At 26.1% G+C, this 14718-nt stretch overlaps 2 protein-coding genes across 7 annotated transcripts in view; one reads left to right on the top strand and one right to left on the bottom strand.

Annotated features, from left to right (window-relative positions):
• The window catches only part of LOC132948240 (sialin-like), a 32838-nt gene extending 27510 nt beyond the window's left edge, over positions 1 to 5328 (top strand). For all 6 annotated transcript variants that reach the window (XM_061018630.1, XM_061018631.1, XM_061018633.1 and 3 more), the window contains exons 9-10: positions 77 to 318; positions 408 to 5328. In XM_061018630.1, coding sequence (XP_060874613.1) covers positions 77 to 318; positions 408 to 617 — 452 coding nt within the window. In that variant the 3' untranslated portion in view covers positions 618 to 5328. The remainder of the gene's footprint in view (positions 1 to 76; positions 319 to 407) is intronic.
• A 2661-nt stretch (positions 5329 to 7989) lies between these two features.
• LOC132948633 (m7GpppX diphosphatase) lies at positions 7990 to 11954 on the bottom strand. Its single transcript, XM_061019186.1, has 7 exons — positions 11490 to 11954; positions 11273 to 11430; positions 10964 to 11203; positions 10776 to 10893; positions 9732 to 9869; positions 8670 to 8746; positions 7990 to 8606 (listed from the first exon to the last, which is right to left on the bottom strand). The coding sequence occupies exons 1-6, from the start codon at positions 11731 to 11733 to the stop codon at positions 8700 to 8702; spliced, it is 945 nt and encodes a 314-aa protein (XP_060875169.1). The 5' UTR covers positions 11734 to 11954; the 3' UTR covers positions 7990 to 8606; positions 8670 to 8699.
• Positions 11955 to 14718: the final 2764 nt, after the last annotated feature.

The raw sequence follows: 14718 nt of genomic DNA, 5'->3' as shown, positions 1-14718 counted from the left end.
TGGTGTTAATTTCTCTAACAACTAACTGTGTATAGTTAAATAATAATATGTACATATTTTAATATTTTTTTTTTAGCTCAAGTCATTCCAGGCCTTTTAGTACTGACTATAGGTTATTTGGGTTGTCAGATCACATTGATTTTGGTCATTTGGTTTGTAGCAGTTACACTGATAACTGCTTCATATGCTGGAGCAATGGCAAATGTAGTTGATATTGCGCCAAACTTTGCCGGACATATATTAGCATTTGCACAAACTATACATATGTCTGCAAGTTTTTTGTCTCCCCTTGCTGCAGCCATAATGCTCCAAGACAACGTAAGAAATATTAATATAATTTTTTTTCTCTTAATATTTTTTTGTATATTTTGATGAATATTATTATTTATTAACCGTTAACCATTTAGCCAACTTTGGAGAGATGGCGTAGAATATTTGCTGTGACTGCTTGTGTGGCGTGTGGAACTTATGTAATGTACCAGTTTGGTGGTACGGCAAAAGAACAAGTCTGGAACAATCCAAATCGCAAAAACAATTCAGGTTCTGTTCGTGTTTCACCTGAAAATAATCAGCTTATTGTGAATAATAAAACTGATCCAGAAAGAGGAGATGGATAGAAGTTGAGATGAAAATATTCAAGAAAATAACAATGGCGTACTTAGGTCCCCCACATATAGGGGCTAAATCAAATTATTTTTACGAACGTTAATTGTGATATATAATATAATATTATACAACAAAAAGAGATGATTAGCGCCGATTACAAAATCGGATCTTCAATAAATCTCATCATTCCAAATAAGACAGTGTTCTAAACTTAATATTATATTTTATTATAATTTAAAACAAATTTTAATGTTTGTAATCATAGAATTTTTAAGTGTGTGACCTTGTGTCCTCTAATACGAATTAAGTAGAGTAGATATATCAATCAATTACTATGTATATTTATATAGGTGTTTTATTTATTAGAATTAAGTTGTAGTGAAAATGTGTCAACGTTTTCAAAAAAAAAGGAAAAACAAAAAATGAACAAGTGATTGGACAGTAATAAGTTGTTACACCTATTTATTAGTATAATTTTTTCCATCAAGTATAAAAAGCCATTTTAAAATTTACTACCTGATTATTTCTTTACATCTTGTGCTCATATTTTTAGTTAAAATGTTATTTATTACTAGAATTGTAGATCAACAATGTGCCTTACCATATTCATTTTAGAAAGTTTGTTTCAATGGTATTTTTCAATTTTAAGTTTACATTATTTTATTGCATATTTCCATTTAAAAAAAAAAATATTTATCTTTACTAGTATAATACTAGATAAACATGTATGTAATGAACAGTTCTAAACATAATTATGCAATTGACTAATTCTTTTTTCAATTTTTCAATTAACCTTTAAACATTTGTATTAAAACAAATCTACCTCCACTATCTAAATATAATGTATTTATTTTTTAGAATTTATATATGTGTCTAGATATTGTATTTAATGAGTTTTTTAACTGGGCAAATGTAGTAGATTATAATATATAGCCTAGATTAGAGTTATATTATGCTTGTTTCAGATTTTTTATTTTTATAAAATATTTATAGACGAGTTTTAATAAAATGTAATAATAATAATTAGGCAAATTATTTAAAAAAAAAAAAAATGAGATTTATAATATACATCAAACTAATCATTTTTAAAAGTTAGCAATAAAAAAAACCATTTTTGATAAAAAAAAAATCTCAGATCAATTTTGTTATTGGTGAAAATTGAATTGAAATTCATCTGGGTATTTTTTATTTATATAACACTAAATGCTGCTTTAAAAAATAAAATAAAGTTTTATATTATTTATTTAATTTTGACTAGTTTAATATTGTGTGTATAGTTCTAAAAACAAAATACAGTAATAATGTACTTACTTAAACTGTAAATATGTATACAAAATCATTTTTTGGAAGACATCTTGATTTTATTTATTTACTACATTAAGTGGAATATATATTTTTTAATAGATTTATCAAAAATTAATAAACATGAATAATAATTTTAGTTGTAATTGTGTAAGCAATAAGCATATAATTACTACTAAACAACACTCGTATAATATTGCATGTAATATTTGAAGTATGGTATAACAATTTATAAAACTACTTTATATATATTGATGTATCTAAAAGTAAAAGAGAGCAGGTCGTGTTATGTTCTAAAATTCAATCTTGATTTACTTTTGTAAAAAAAAAAAATGTTTCAATATTGATATTGTGTTCAAATGTTCGAAAAAAATATAAAACATTTAAAATTCTATAAACTGCGCCTTTTAGGTACCTATTCTAAATAATTGGTTATAGGCTTATAGCCTCTGTGGTATTTACTTATTTTTATATCTAAGATTGATAATTTAATACAATTTAATGTTATCATATTAATAGCATATTTATTTTACCCTAATATATGAAATTGATTAGTTTTGGAAAATATCGAGACTTTTAGTTCAAACAAATTCTATTCTTGTACATTCATAGTCTATTTATATTTCAGAAGCTATTTTACACAATACCTTACTAACTGTGACTTCATAACTCTTTAATTTACTTTTTGAACAAATACATTCATACATCTACATTTTGAAAGCATTCAAGTATATTAGTTGATGACTTGTAAATATAATGTACATATAGGTAACTTTTTATTTATAGTATGTATATAATATGCATTCTGAATGCACAAAATGTAAATACGTATAGCAATATAGAGTATTCATAAAAAAATAAAATAATGTCGATTGATGTCGTGATTAAATAATAATTAATTATTTACCGATAAAGGTATGCTCGAATACCTATAGTGAATTATGAATTAATCAAATCCTAAAACTAGGTTTCTGGATTTGAACTATGAATCAGTTGCTTTTGTTTTGTAGGTATGTAATTACTAATTATCTAATGACCTTTGATACAAACATATGTTATAAATGTTATATATAGTACACGAGCACTTTCAGTTTTGTAGATAGGTACTGCATATAATAATAGAGACTGCTATGACTTATCGCTGTAAATTATTAATGTAAGTAGATATATTAGGTATTCAATTTATTATAGTAAACTGCCCTCTTTGAAAAAAAATAGATAAATATATATTTTAAATGTACCTATATACATACAGTAAAAGCTAAAAAAAAGTGATGCTAATATTTTTTACTTTAAATATTTAAGGTTTCCAGTTCTTTATTAATATAATCACCAAAACCGCTGCCATTCTCAATAAAAGATTCCTCTCATTTTTTCCATTTCATCACAATCCTCTAATTTCTCGACCAATACCTTACCTAAAAACCCAATCAGAATACTTTTATTAGTAGATGGTGAAGAGATCTCAATAATAAAACAAAAAATTAAAATTACCTCTATTAAAGTGTTATTTAGACTCAGTGAGTACCTATCTTTTCTTATTCAAGTCTTTCAAGCCATGTAAAAATCTCCTATTCATATATGGTTATAGTAAAAATAGTTATTTTTAGATTATTTATTCTCAAATTAAAAAAGTAATAATAATATATGATGAAGCAATTACATGCATTATTGCAGTACTGGGTACTATGTTATTAGAAAATAATGTTCTCTGCTTTATGTTTTTTGGTATATTGTGTGTAGTTATGATCAGTGGTGTGTATTAACACTTTTTATTGTCTGGTTGCTAGTTGATTATACCACAGAATAAATTATTCTGCGATTAACCATTAAAAAAATGTATCTTTGTATAGATTTTCTGCTGGATTTTTAAACAAAAAGAAAGTATCACCTAAATACACAATAGTTTATACTTTATTATTATAATATTAGTATTCAATTATAGTAGAACTTTGTTAGGTGTTGTTAATTGATAAAATAAAATGTTTACTTTTCTTCCTTAAAAATAGAGCACTTATTCCAAATGTGTAGGTACTAGGTCCCTTTTATTAAGTATTATTTATTTAGTATTTGATATAGCTGTATATTTATTTGGTTGGAGATTGGTAACTTGGTAAGTATAATACAAAAATAAAAATGTTTTCTTGGTAGGTAGTAAGAAACCTACCTACTTGCCTAACATAAAGCACTATTCTATTTTACACATTTAAACAATATATCATATTACCTAGTAACTATTTGAGTTCAGGTGTAAAATTAAAATGGTTTTAATTAATCAACATAATACTTATGCCAATAAAATAAAATATTATAAACGTTTGAACACTTTATAACAATATTTTTAATTTTATTATTGTAGTCATATTATAAACCTTAATAGTTATTATACATTAATTGACTATTACATAATTCATTGTATTTAATTATTAGATACAAATATTGTTTAAAAGTCTTTGTGTTTCTCTGCTAGTAAATCATTATTATGCAAGCAAAATGTATAATATAAATATTGATTTTTAGTTAAAAAAATATGTAACATTGAAATGTTTAATTTTAGTAAGCGCTAAAAAGCACAGTTTTTTTTTTATATCAAGTTCGAACATGATATAACAAAATTAAATTGACTAAAAATTGAATTTATGCAGCTATTATTTTTTTGAATTTAAATAATATAGCAACTTAATACTACAAAATAGATTATTAATACCACATTTTGATGAGACCACAACAAAACTACAGAAATAGGAGATTTTCTATTTTATCTCATTTTATCGTTGTACAACACTTTATTCATGTGGAGTTAAGACTTTTGAAATGGAACAAAATTAAGTGATTGAACTATGAATTTCAAAACTATAATCAGTAAAATCCCAGCTCCAACATCATTTGAAGCAAAAGATTAGATTATCTAAGAAATATTAGCGCACCTAGTTAAAATGCAAAATAGATTTTTATACTTTATATTTTAAAATTTACATTTTACAAGTTATTGATCATAATTTTTGAAAGTGGACAGTTATAAATTGTTACAGGTTATATTAATATTTTAGTTCATAAATTAGTTCATGGTATAAGAATTAAGTAGCTTGGGGGTTATAATGTACCCAGGATTTTAGAACTGTTGGTCTGCCTTACTTACGAGAGGTCACTGTGTAGAAACTTCAACCAACTAGGTATTACAAAGTCGACCAATGCGCTCGCGTTTTACCTTATTAGTTATTTACATCATATTTTGATATCAACATTCAATATATATTACATGAGTCATAACAAATTTTCAAGTAAAATGTAAAATTTACTTACAAGCTTTAGTATTAAAGCTATATTTAATTAATTGTTATTTTTATTTGTTACAATAAATTTATATTCAATTAAAAAATTTACCTGAAATATTTAAATCAATAAAAGGGATTATACATATTTATTATTTTATTTTTATATGTATATTTGCAGAATCCTTGGAAAAAAGACCAAGGAAAAAAAGAACAATTTACAATTTTTGAAATTTTTAAAAATGTTAAGAAAGTACCAGTGGCGAATAATGGCTGAAATGTTGGGGGGCTGTAGCCCCCACTTGACATTACATGAAAAGTAACCCGTGGGGGCGATGCCTCCACACCCCCATATATGTTCACTTACAAATATAAAAATCATACAAACAAAATCAATTATTTATTTACTCAAATATTTAATTACCTTATTTTTTAATATTTATATTTAATATTATAATTTTCAAATATTAACAATAATATTTTTTGCTTAATACCTTTATATTATATATTATAATATATCCCCGAAATAAAATATTATGTTTCCTAATAATATTTAATGATATGTAATAATAATAATTATTATTAGAAGTAGATTTTAGAAGTTTTACTTAATATAGGTAGATACAATATTTAAAAGATTATAAAATAAAAATATTTCGAATGATCGAAAATTTTCAAAACGGACTTTTTGACCGATACATATTTATACGACCAGCAGTACAAACAGAAAAATTGCCTATATTGAATTCCTTAAAAATACAAATCTTCATCTCTATATTATATTAAATACAATATAACTTGTGGTATAATATAGAGTAAAATACATTTTTATTACTGGAAATTCCCTACGCAGAGATCACAGTGACCTTTTCATACTTTATCATAAAATATAACTAGTGGTATAATATAAAGTAAAATAACTTTTTATGATTGGATCACATAATTGATTTTGTTTGTATGATTTTTTTTATATTTTTAAGTGAACATATATGGGGGTATGGGGGCTACAGCCCCCCGAAATTTCAGCCATAGTTACACCACTGGTACTATCTTAACATTTTTAAAAATTTCAAAAATTGTAAATTGTTATTTTTTTCCGATTACCATATTTGCAGTATATTAATTTTATTTTAGTTTTCATTGACTTATTTAATTTTTACAAGATTTATAACCACAAGGTGGTTTTAAATTCTAATACAATACAAAAGTCAAAAATAATACATTTATAAAATTTATATTTTTTAATACCTACATGAATATAATAGGAAAGAACTAGAACATTACAATAATTTTCTCCGCTTTTTCATTAGGGCAAATGTACTTATTACGTTATCAAAATCAATGGTTTGAGTTATGTTGCTTTCTATGCTCAATATGGCCAAATTTGATAGTTGGTCTTCAGTCATAGTTGAGCAAATGCATGTTTCAAGAAGTTTTGGACGGCTAAAACTTCTTTCTGCAGTTGCACTACTGACTGGAAATGTATAAAATATTTTATACAAAGTATATAAATTTGGATACGAAGAAACCATGTATCGTAATATCGTGAACTTTTCATTTAATTCTTAAGGTCCAGTTACTCCAGTTTCAATAGTTTTGTCATACACTTGTTGCTAAACTAGATATAATGAATGGTATTCCACTTCTAAATCGATTTCATCTATGTCAACTTCAATAAAATCTTATATATATCTAATATATCTTCTAACATATTTTTATACTCGTGTTTTTCGAAATTTAGGTACATTATAAGTTGAAAAATTTAAGCACGATTACGTACGCGTTATTTTACTTCAATACTCAGTCTTCTCGGCTGTATATAATACCCCTACATCATAATAGCAGATCTTCGATATTTTGATAAGGGGGGCACATATAAATTGTGTAATTTTAATTTTAATTAATAATACATACATACTATCATTTTTAAACAATAATGATTATAATAAATAATAATTAATAGTTGGTAGTATTATTCTTATTAACTAAATTTTCCATTTATATGATACCTACTCGTAGTTACATAAAAAATTGTCGACAGAAAATTGACAGGGGGTCACGTGCCCCTCTCCCGAATCCGCCAATACATACATTTTCAAATAAAAAAATGTATATGTAATATGCCATTTTGAAGGGCCACATTTAACTGGGAAAAAACTGTGGGTCAGCTGACCTCCCAAACCCCCCCCCCCCTGTATGAAGAAGGATATAGAGAAAATAAAAGCTAATATAGAAGGGGAAAAGAGGTGGGTCGAACTCAAAAATATGGACTCAACCAAATTTTCAATCATATATTAAACCGATCAATACCGTGTGACGTTGAACTCAAACTGAACATTCCGATCAACATCAAACCAAGCATTATGTTTAATACCAAACTAGAGTTTTTGAACTAACCAATTTAAACTTCAATCAGTAAACTACTAATCGATTTATTAAATATAATATACTAATATAAAATATGACAATATTTTGGAGGGCAAGACATTGAGTTTTATTTAAAAAGTTAAAATTTTGAAAAGTTAAAGGTATTTTATAAATGTTGAAATTGTTGATAAAAAGATATAATTAACGTTAAATTGAGTATAATGGAAAAAAACGCAACCACTTTTCCTCAGAAATATTGTCATATTTCAATTTTATAGTAAGTATTTTTACTCTAAAACCAAAATCGAGCAAATTCTACTCAGACTGTGTAAACTCGTTTTGTCTATGTCATACCTGCGTAAGACGGAAACAATATATGCAGGTGTGACGTCCACTTAATATGGTATAAATATATAATATATAAATAACATACTAACCAAACTACAATAGACCATTTAATTTTCACAAAACCAATTATTATTGTAACTTATCGTTATTATTCCTTATACTAAAAATTACAGTGTATAATTTTATATTTAAAAAGCCAAGAATATCATATTTAATTATAGTAGTTACTAATTACGAGTCTTGTTACATAAGAACATAAACCCATAAATTATGATACAAAATTAATGTAAAATTAGTACAGTAAATTTTTTTTATGTTGAAACTTAAGAGGAATAAAAAAAAGTTCAAGATTTGAGTTTTATTGTAATGGTAATTATTTCAAGGTGATTTCTATTCAGTTCGAGACTACGCAAATATCTACATAATAAGGATTTACTGCAGCATTTAATATTTAATTCATAAAAGTCAATAAGACCTTTTATGTTATGACATCATGCACCATTTAAATATTACAACTATAAAGTAGATACTGATTTAATAATCATTATTTAAAAATAAAACTTTTCATTATTTATTAATATTTTAAAGCAGTATAAGAATTTATACTTATATCACACATTTGTAATTATGAATACAATAATTTGGATACATTCTATTATATTTATCAAAACATAAATTACACAAAATGTTGACTATTGACTGATTTGAAGCCTGAAAAAATTATAATAATATATTTAATGAAATACATCTAAAAAATTAGTATAGGTTACTTACATAAAATACATAGAAAATTATGCGATTGTCTTATACATTGTTAATTTCATCAATAAGTTTGGCTTTACGAAGAATTCCTAAAAACATATCATTTAAAATATTAATTCGTTCAATTTTAAATATTAGTACTAATTACTAATTATGTATATATCAATTTTACAATTTAAAGTTACAACCAAACCATTTGATTAGTATTTATCATCTTAATTTTAAGAATTTAAAAGTTGATGTCGCAGACACTTAGGTTTTTATACTTTTATACAGGGGAAGTATAACTAGGATTTTTGTATGCTGATACCGTGGATACGTAACATTTTAGACTTTTACAGTAACTTTATACTAATTTTAATTTAATACATAGTTACTTCTTATCTAATACATTCATCAGAGAACACTGAAAGCATTTTTATCTTTTCCTTAAATTTTGGGGAGGGCTCAAGCCCTTTCAGCTCCCCTATCTACATCACTGTTTATACACTATACTACGATTTGTTTTCACTGGGTATCTAACAGAAATATGAGTAAACCCTATTAATTAAGTTTATTTAAATTATGACATAGATACTTATTGTAGTAATATCTATCAAATCAAGTGAACAAATATGTATTTTCATAAACAGGATGCTAAATATTACATTTTATATTAGCGGAGTACTGTTAACTATGTTTTAAGGAGAAAAATATATTCAAATTGATATAACTATTTTTGTGACATGTCATTGTAAATAAGTAAAATATGTACATTAGGTAGTGTTTATTACAATTTAAGATATTTAAAATTGTGGTACATACAAGTCTAATCTGGAAATTTAATCATCACTGGTCAAATGAATGGTTTATTTTTAATTTGAGCACATGTAAATACACTTTATATACACTATACAGATATAATATCCATCTAAACAAAATTTTGAAGATTTGTCTTGTGATTAGCTCTAAATACCACTTTTTCATTTAATTACTGGCAACTGCAGTGTTAATAAAAAATCATGAAATATACATTGTAGGGATGTATTAAAATTAAAAATCAATGTACCTTAAATAATTTAATAATAGTATTACCTTTTTCTTCGAAATGATTAAACAAAGGATCGCTTTCTTTAATAGTATAATCTAATGTGGCTTTTTGATAGTAGTTGCCTTGCATTTCAATATTATTAATTATTGTTGTGAGTAAATGAGCTTTTCCGACATTTATTCCTATTAAATAATACAAATATACAAATTATATAAATAAATAATAATAAGTACATTTTTGTAAAATAAATGTAAATAACAAATAACAATAAATAATATTACTACTTAGAATAAAAGTAAAATATAAACTGCACAGTAATTATAAATCATTAGAAATAAGTATGCAGTCTTCAGTTTCCTTGATTTTTTTTTAAATTTGTGTCATTTTAATAGTGATTACTGATTAGTAATAATTGGTGTTTAGTAATGACTAATGAGGCTATTCTCAGTACCTTATCATAATGAGCTGAGACAAAAAAAATTTCTTATGAGTAACATTAAAACTGCTCAACCTAGTTCAAACTGTGAAATGTGGCAAATAAGGTAAACTATGAAGTATATAGGATGTAATATAACACTAAGCAATAGCAATTTGGGGGGACGGAGTGGCCGAGCGGATACCGACGCTGGTTCAAACCTCGGTTCATGGGCGGCATTTTTCTTCTGGCAAGTCACGGTGTCCGGAGATAAGTGCCGCCATCCCCCACCCGGGCATGGCATATACCCACGGGTGCCCACTAAAAAATCTGCCAGAACTACATACACGTGTTACACCTACAGTTCCCTCCCCTACAAACAAAAACAAACAGCTATTGGCCATAGTTGCCGGGCTTCACGATCAATAAAAAAAAAAAAAAATAAAAAAAATAGCAATTTGAATAGTATATTAACATACTTTTTGAACAATGAGACTATCAAATCAATTGACTTTACAACCAACATAGGAAATTAATTTTTTTTCTTCTTAGGAATTGTGGAGACTATGCAGTTGAAGGTACTATAGTTAAGTTTATAGAACAAATAAATGTTTGAATTTGTTAGTTAAAAATTCTGTTTCACATTTCAAGGTATAAATTAAAAACTACCAACCTGGAGGTATATGCATCAAATATGTAAAGTGAACGTGAAAATGATAGAACGATGGTTGATAATGGACATAAGTGCGTAATTGAGATTGTTGAACTCCATACAATTTATAAATAGCAGCCTGAAAAATAGTTTAATATAAAACTTTGTTTTTGAACACAAAAAAATTACTCATAAATTTAGATACATACTGATCCTTTGTTTAAAATATTTTTTAATAACGGTAAATGATCAGTCGTTAAATCTCTTAATGACTTAATGAATCTTTTTTTGATAATAGCTAACAAGTACAATTCATTCAATTTACCGGACCATTTTAGGTCTGGTAAAAGTAAAAAGCCATTATCTTCATCATCTTTTTGATTTTCAGAAGCCGTATCATATGTTATTCTTTCTTTTTCTGATTTATACTCTAAGCAATTGTATACCCACTAAATGAATATTAACATAAAATTAATCTGTTTTTTCTAATAAATCTAATAATTTGATAGAAAACTCACTTGTAGTGACAAGCTTTTATCCAAGATATGATGTAAAGTTATAGTTTGATACATTTCTTCAGTTTCTTGCACAAAATACATGGGTTGACTCGAAAATTTTAAAATATGCTTGTCTGTTGCAGGGTATATTAGGTCCATTTTATTGGAAGGAATGTTTTCTATAAATCAAAACAAATATTTCAATTGTCATCAAAAAATAATAGATTATAATATTTACCATCATATTGTGGCACACAACTGAATGATTTATAAATATCATTATCTAAATTTTTTTTTAATTTAGTCTGAGCATTGCACACATTTAAAACAGAAGTTTCATCAAAAGCATATTTTTCCATAACAACAACAGCAGGTTCCGGAAGTCCTTTAAAATTGCCTTCAACAGCAATCATTTTGCGTTGTGTGTCGTTCATCAAAATTCGTTTGAGACAGAATTGATCAAAATTTGGTTGAGGATCCATTATGAACTTGGTGATCAAAACGTAAAGTTCAGATTTAATTAAATCCTATTATAGTCAGTACTCGGCGAATTACACGCACATTAAAAGATAGAATTACAAACAAATCAGAATACAAAACGCAAATTAAAAAGATAAAATTTCAAAATAATCAAAATTTCAAAACAAAAAAATTTTCAAACATTGTAAACAGACCAGACAGTAAATAAAAACGGTTTATATCACCAGAAAAAAAGGTGTATGAACAAATAGATCCCGGGTCATCGAGATCCCAATCATACATATGGTAACAACATGGATCTAGTTGTCTCGGGATCTATTTGTCATCCCTTGATCAAAACGTCTCACTAGTAACTAGGTTAGGTAAATAAAAATGTATTTTATCATTATCAAGTATCAACATATAACATATATAACATATATAATTTTATAATAAAATTAAGTAATTTGAGTTTTAACTTTTAACTTAATTAATTTAAATTGAACAAAGTTGACTTTTGACGAATATTTGTATTTTATTTATATTATGGCATTATGTATTCATCAATTTCGTTGTTTGCATGCATAATCTGACTGGCCTGGTTTGACATAGGCCATAAGGGGGTGAGATAGACGAAACAATAATTTTATTAAATTAAATTTGAATAAGTTTGTTAACTTAAATTTTAGTGACTTAGTATGTAACACCTTTCTGCAAATGTTGGAGATTTAAAGATGACGTTTTATAAAAATACTATATAATTCACATAATATATAAATTTATTACCGTACATACATTCATAATTTTAAAAATATTTAGCATTAGGTCCAAGAAAGGAATTAACCAGTAGTATATTTTTTTGGAATAAACTAGCCTTTGTATTTTATCTTTACAACAATTTTATTTTGTCAGTCTGTTTAAATTAATATTAGATCTGAATATCTGATGATAGATATTCATGTTGCACGATGAAAATATTTTGCTTAATAGTATGAAACAACACATTTGGAATTTAGTAATTTAAAGTATTTAGTATATATATAGTATGTTTAGTAGGTATTTTAAGCAGTTTCATATTGTAATATGTGGAACGTCAGCGATCCAAAAGATGTTAGTTTTAAATGAAGTTGAAGTCAATTTCAACAGTAAAATTAAATAGTGGTTTATTTCCAATGACATAATTTATTTTGTATGGGTTTTTAACACAAATCAACTTATCTATTAAACTATAACTAAAACAATACAATAATATAATTTGTACAGTAGTCTTAATAGTGTGTATGTGACTGAGTGACGTGAAGTTGCTCTGGTCCATCTGCATATGCTATGTTATTCCTGGCCCCTGTATATACAATGTCGGCTCCTTTGATATGGACAGCTCGTTGAAAGTTGCTGTTTTCACGTACAAAGTAACCACTCGGCTCTGCTGCTTCTAATGCTAATTTTATTTTAGTCGCGGAATTTTGGAAGGATGGCTTGCGATTCCGACACGTGCGCCTGGCTGTTAAATGTTACCTATGAATCTATTGATTTATATACATGTTTTTATCAACTCGTATAACTCAGCTTATACATTTGTGAAAGGTCACTTGAAAGTAAAATGAATATCCGCAGAGGGCCGATACTATTGTATATAAACTATTTTGTCTCAACAAACTCCTCTCCTCAGATATATTGAAAATTGTTTATACATCACTTTATCAGTTTATTCTACAATACGGCGCAACAATATATGGGGCGGTAACAATGAAAAAACGCTAAAACTTCTAATTTCATTACCAATTAGTGCTGTTTGTATCTGCCTTAATAAAACAGATCGGGTCGGATCTACTAATGATAATTATAAAGAACTGAGTGTACTTCATCTTAATTTGCTGTATAAAGAATATTCTATAATCTTAATACTAAAAAAAGTTAACTCGTACTCATACTCCAAATAAAAAAATCAATTCTAAAAAAATAACTCTCTACCTTCAATTCAAGCACAGCTTATAGAAGGAAGATAAACAAAAATGTTTATAGAATACTTGTTTTTATATTATTTTAATAAATAGTTTATTTAAAAAAAAAGGTAAGTTACATCCAGGATTTATGTTTTAAGTAGGTACAATAACAGAAGTCAGAAATCATCACTCGACACTCGTAATAAATTATAGTAAAAAATGCAATAGGAAAATATTACTTTGATATAGGTACCATAGTACCAAATAACAACAATTTCCGTTATTACTGCTCGGCAAAGTGGACAAATCAATCAATCTAAACCTTCAAAACATTCACCACACAAACAGACATGGTTACATGGTCTTAATACAATGTTTGATCCGGTACATGGTATATATATAACATTTTGTTTTTGCACCATCGTTCTTAACTCGTGGTAATACGTATGTTTAAAAAAAAATTGGGTAACTTAAGTGAATTTGTTCCGAAACTCGAATTTTCTATTAGTACAAAGCTTATTCATCAAATACATAATACATAGGTAAATTAAATATATTTGCCTTTTGCAGTGATTTTTATAATCATTTCATATGATTATTATGATACATGATAGCCGGTATGGCAATATAGGTATATATTATATAATTATATATTTATATGTATTGGAAATTTGAAAATAGTGTCCAGTAGTTAGTGAAGATACTTAACAATATCAATACAGCAAGAAGAAGCACGTTTTTTTATAAATACCTATTGGCTATTAGTAATATTTATAAAAATGCGTATATATAGATATTAAAATTTTAAAGTACGCTGTACATCTTATTTAAGGGGTTCATACCTTTATTAAGCAATTTATTTATATTCAAGAAAAATGAAAATCCAATTATTAAAATATGTATTCGTTCAATATTTTTATATACAAACTTATTAGTAACTTTTACAAGAGACTACTCTTACTGTTTCTCATATCGGTACCATATTATAATATAGTTGATGTATAAAACCATACTTATTTATAGGTGTTGAGTAATTACAAAATTGTATAAAAAAATGATTTTGTG

This window comes from Metopolophium dirhodum, chromosome 7 (genome assembly GCF_019925205.1).
Source record: "Metopolophium dirhodum isolate CAU chromosome 7, ASM1992520v1, whole genome shotgun sequence".
In the NCBI taxonomy this organism is placed as follows: Eukaryota; Metazoa; Arthropoda; class Insecta; order Hemiptera; family Aphididae; genus Metopolophium; species Metopolophium dirhodum.
This window is presented reverse-complemented; position numbering and strand designations above follow the sequence as displayed.

Coding starts and splice junctions, on each gene's coding strand:
- LOC132948633 (XM_061019186.1), bottom strand. CDS start 11,733: ATGGATCCTCAACCAAATTTTGATCAATTCTGTCTCAAACGAATTTTG. Junction 11,431..11,489: donor TTGTGTGCCACAATATGATG/GTAAATATTATA, acceptor TTTGATTTATAG/AAAACATTCCTTCCAATAAA. Junction 9,870..10,775: donor TTTGATGCATATACCTCCAG/GTTGGTAGTTTT, acceptor ATTATTTAATAG/GAATAAATGTCGGAAAAGCT.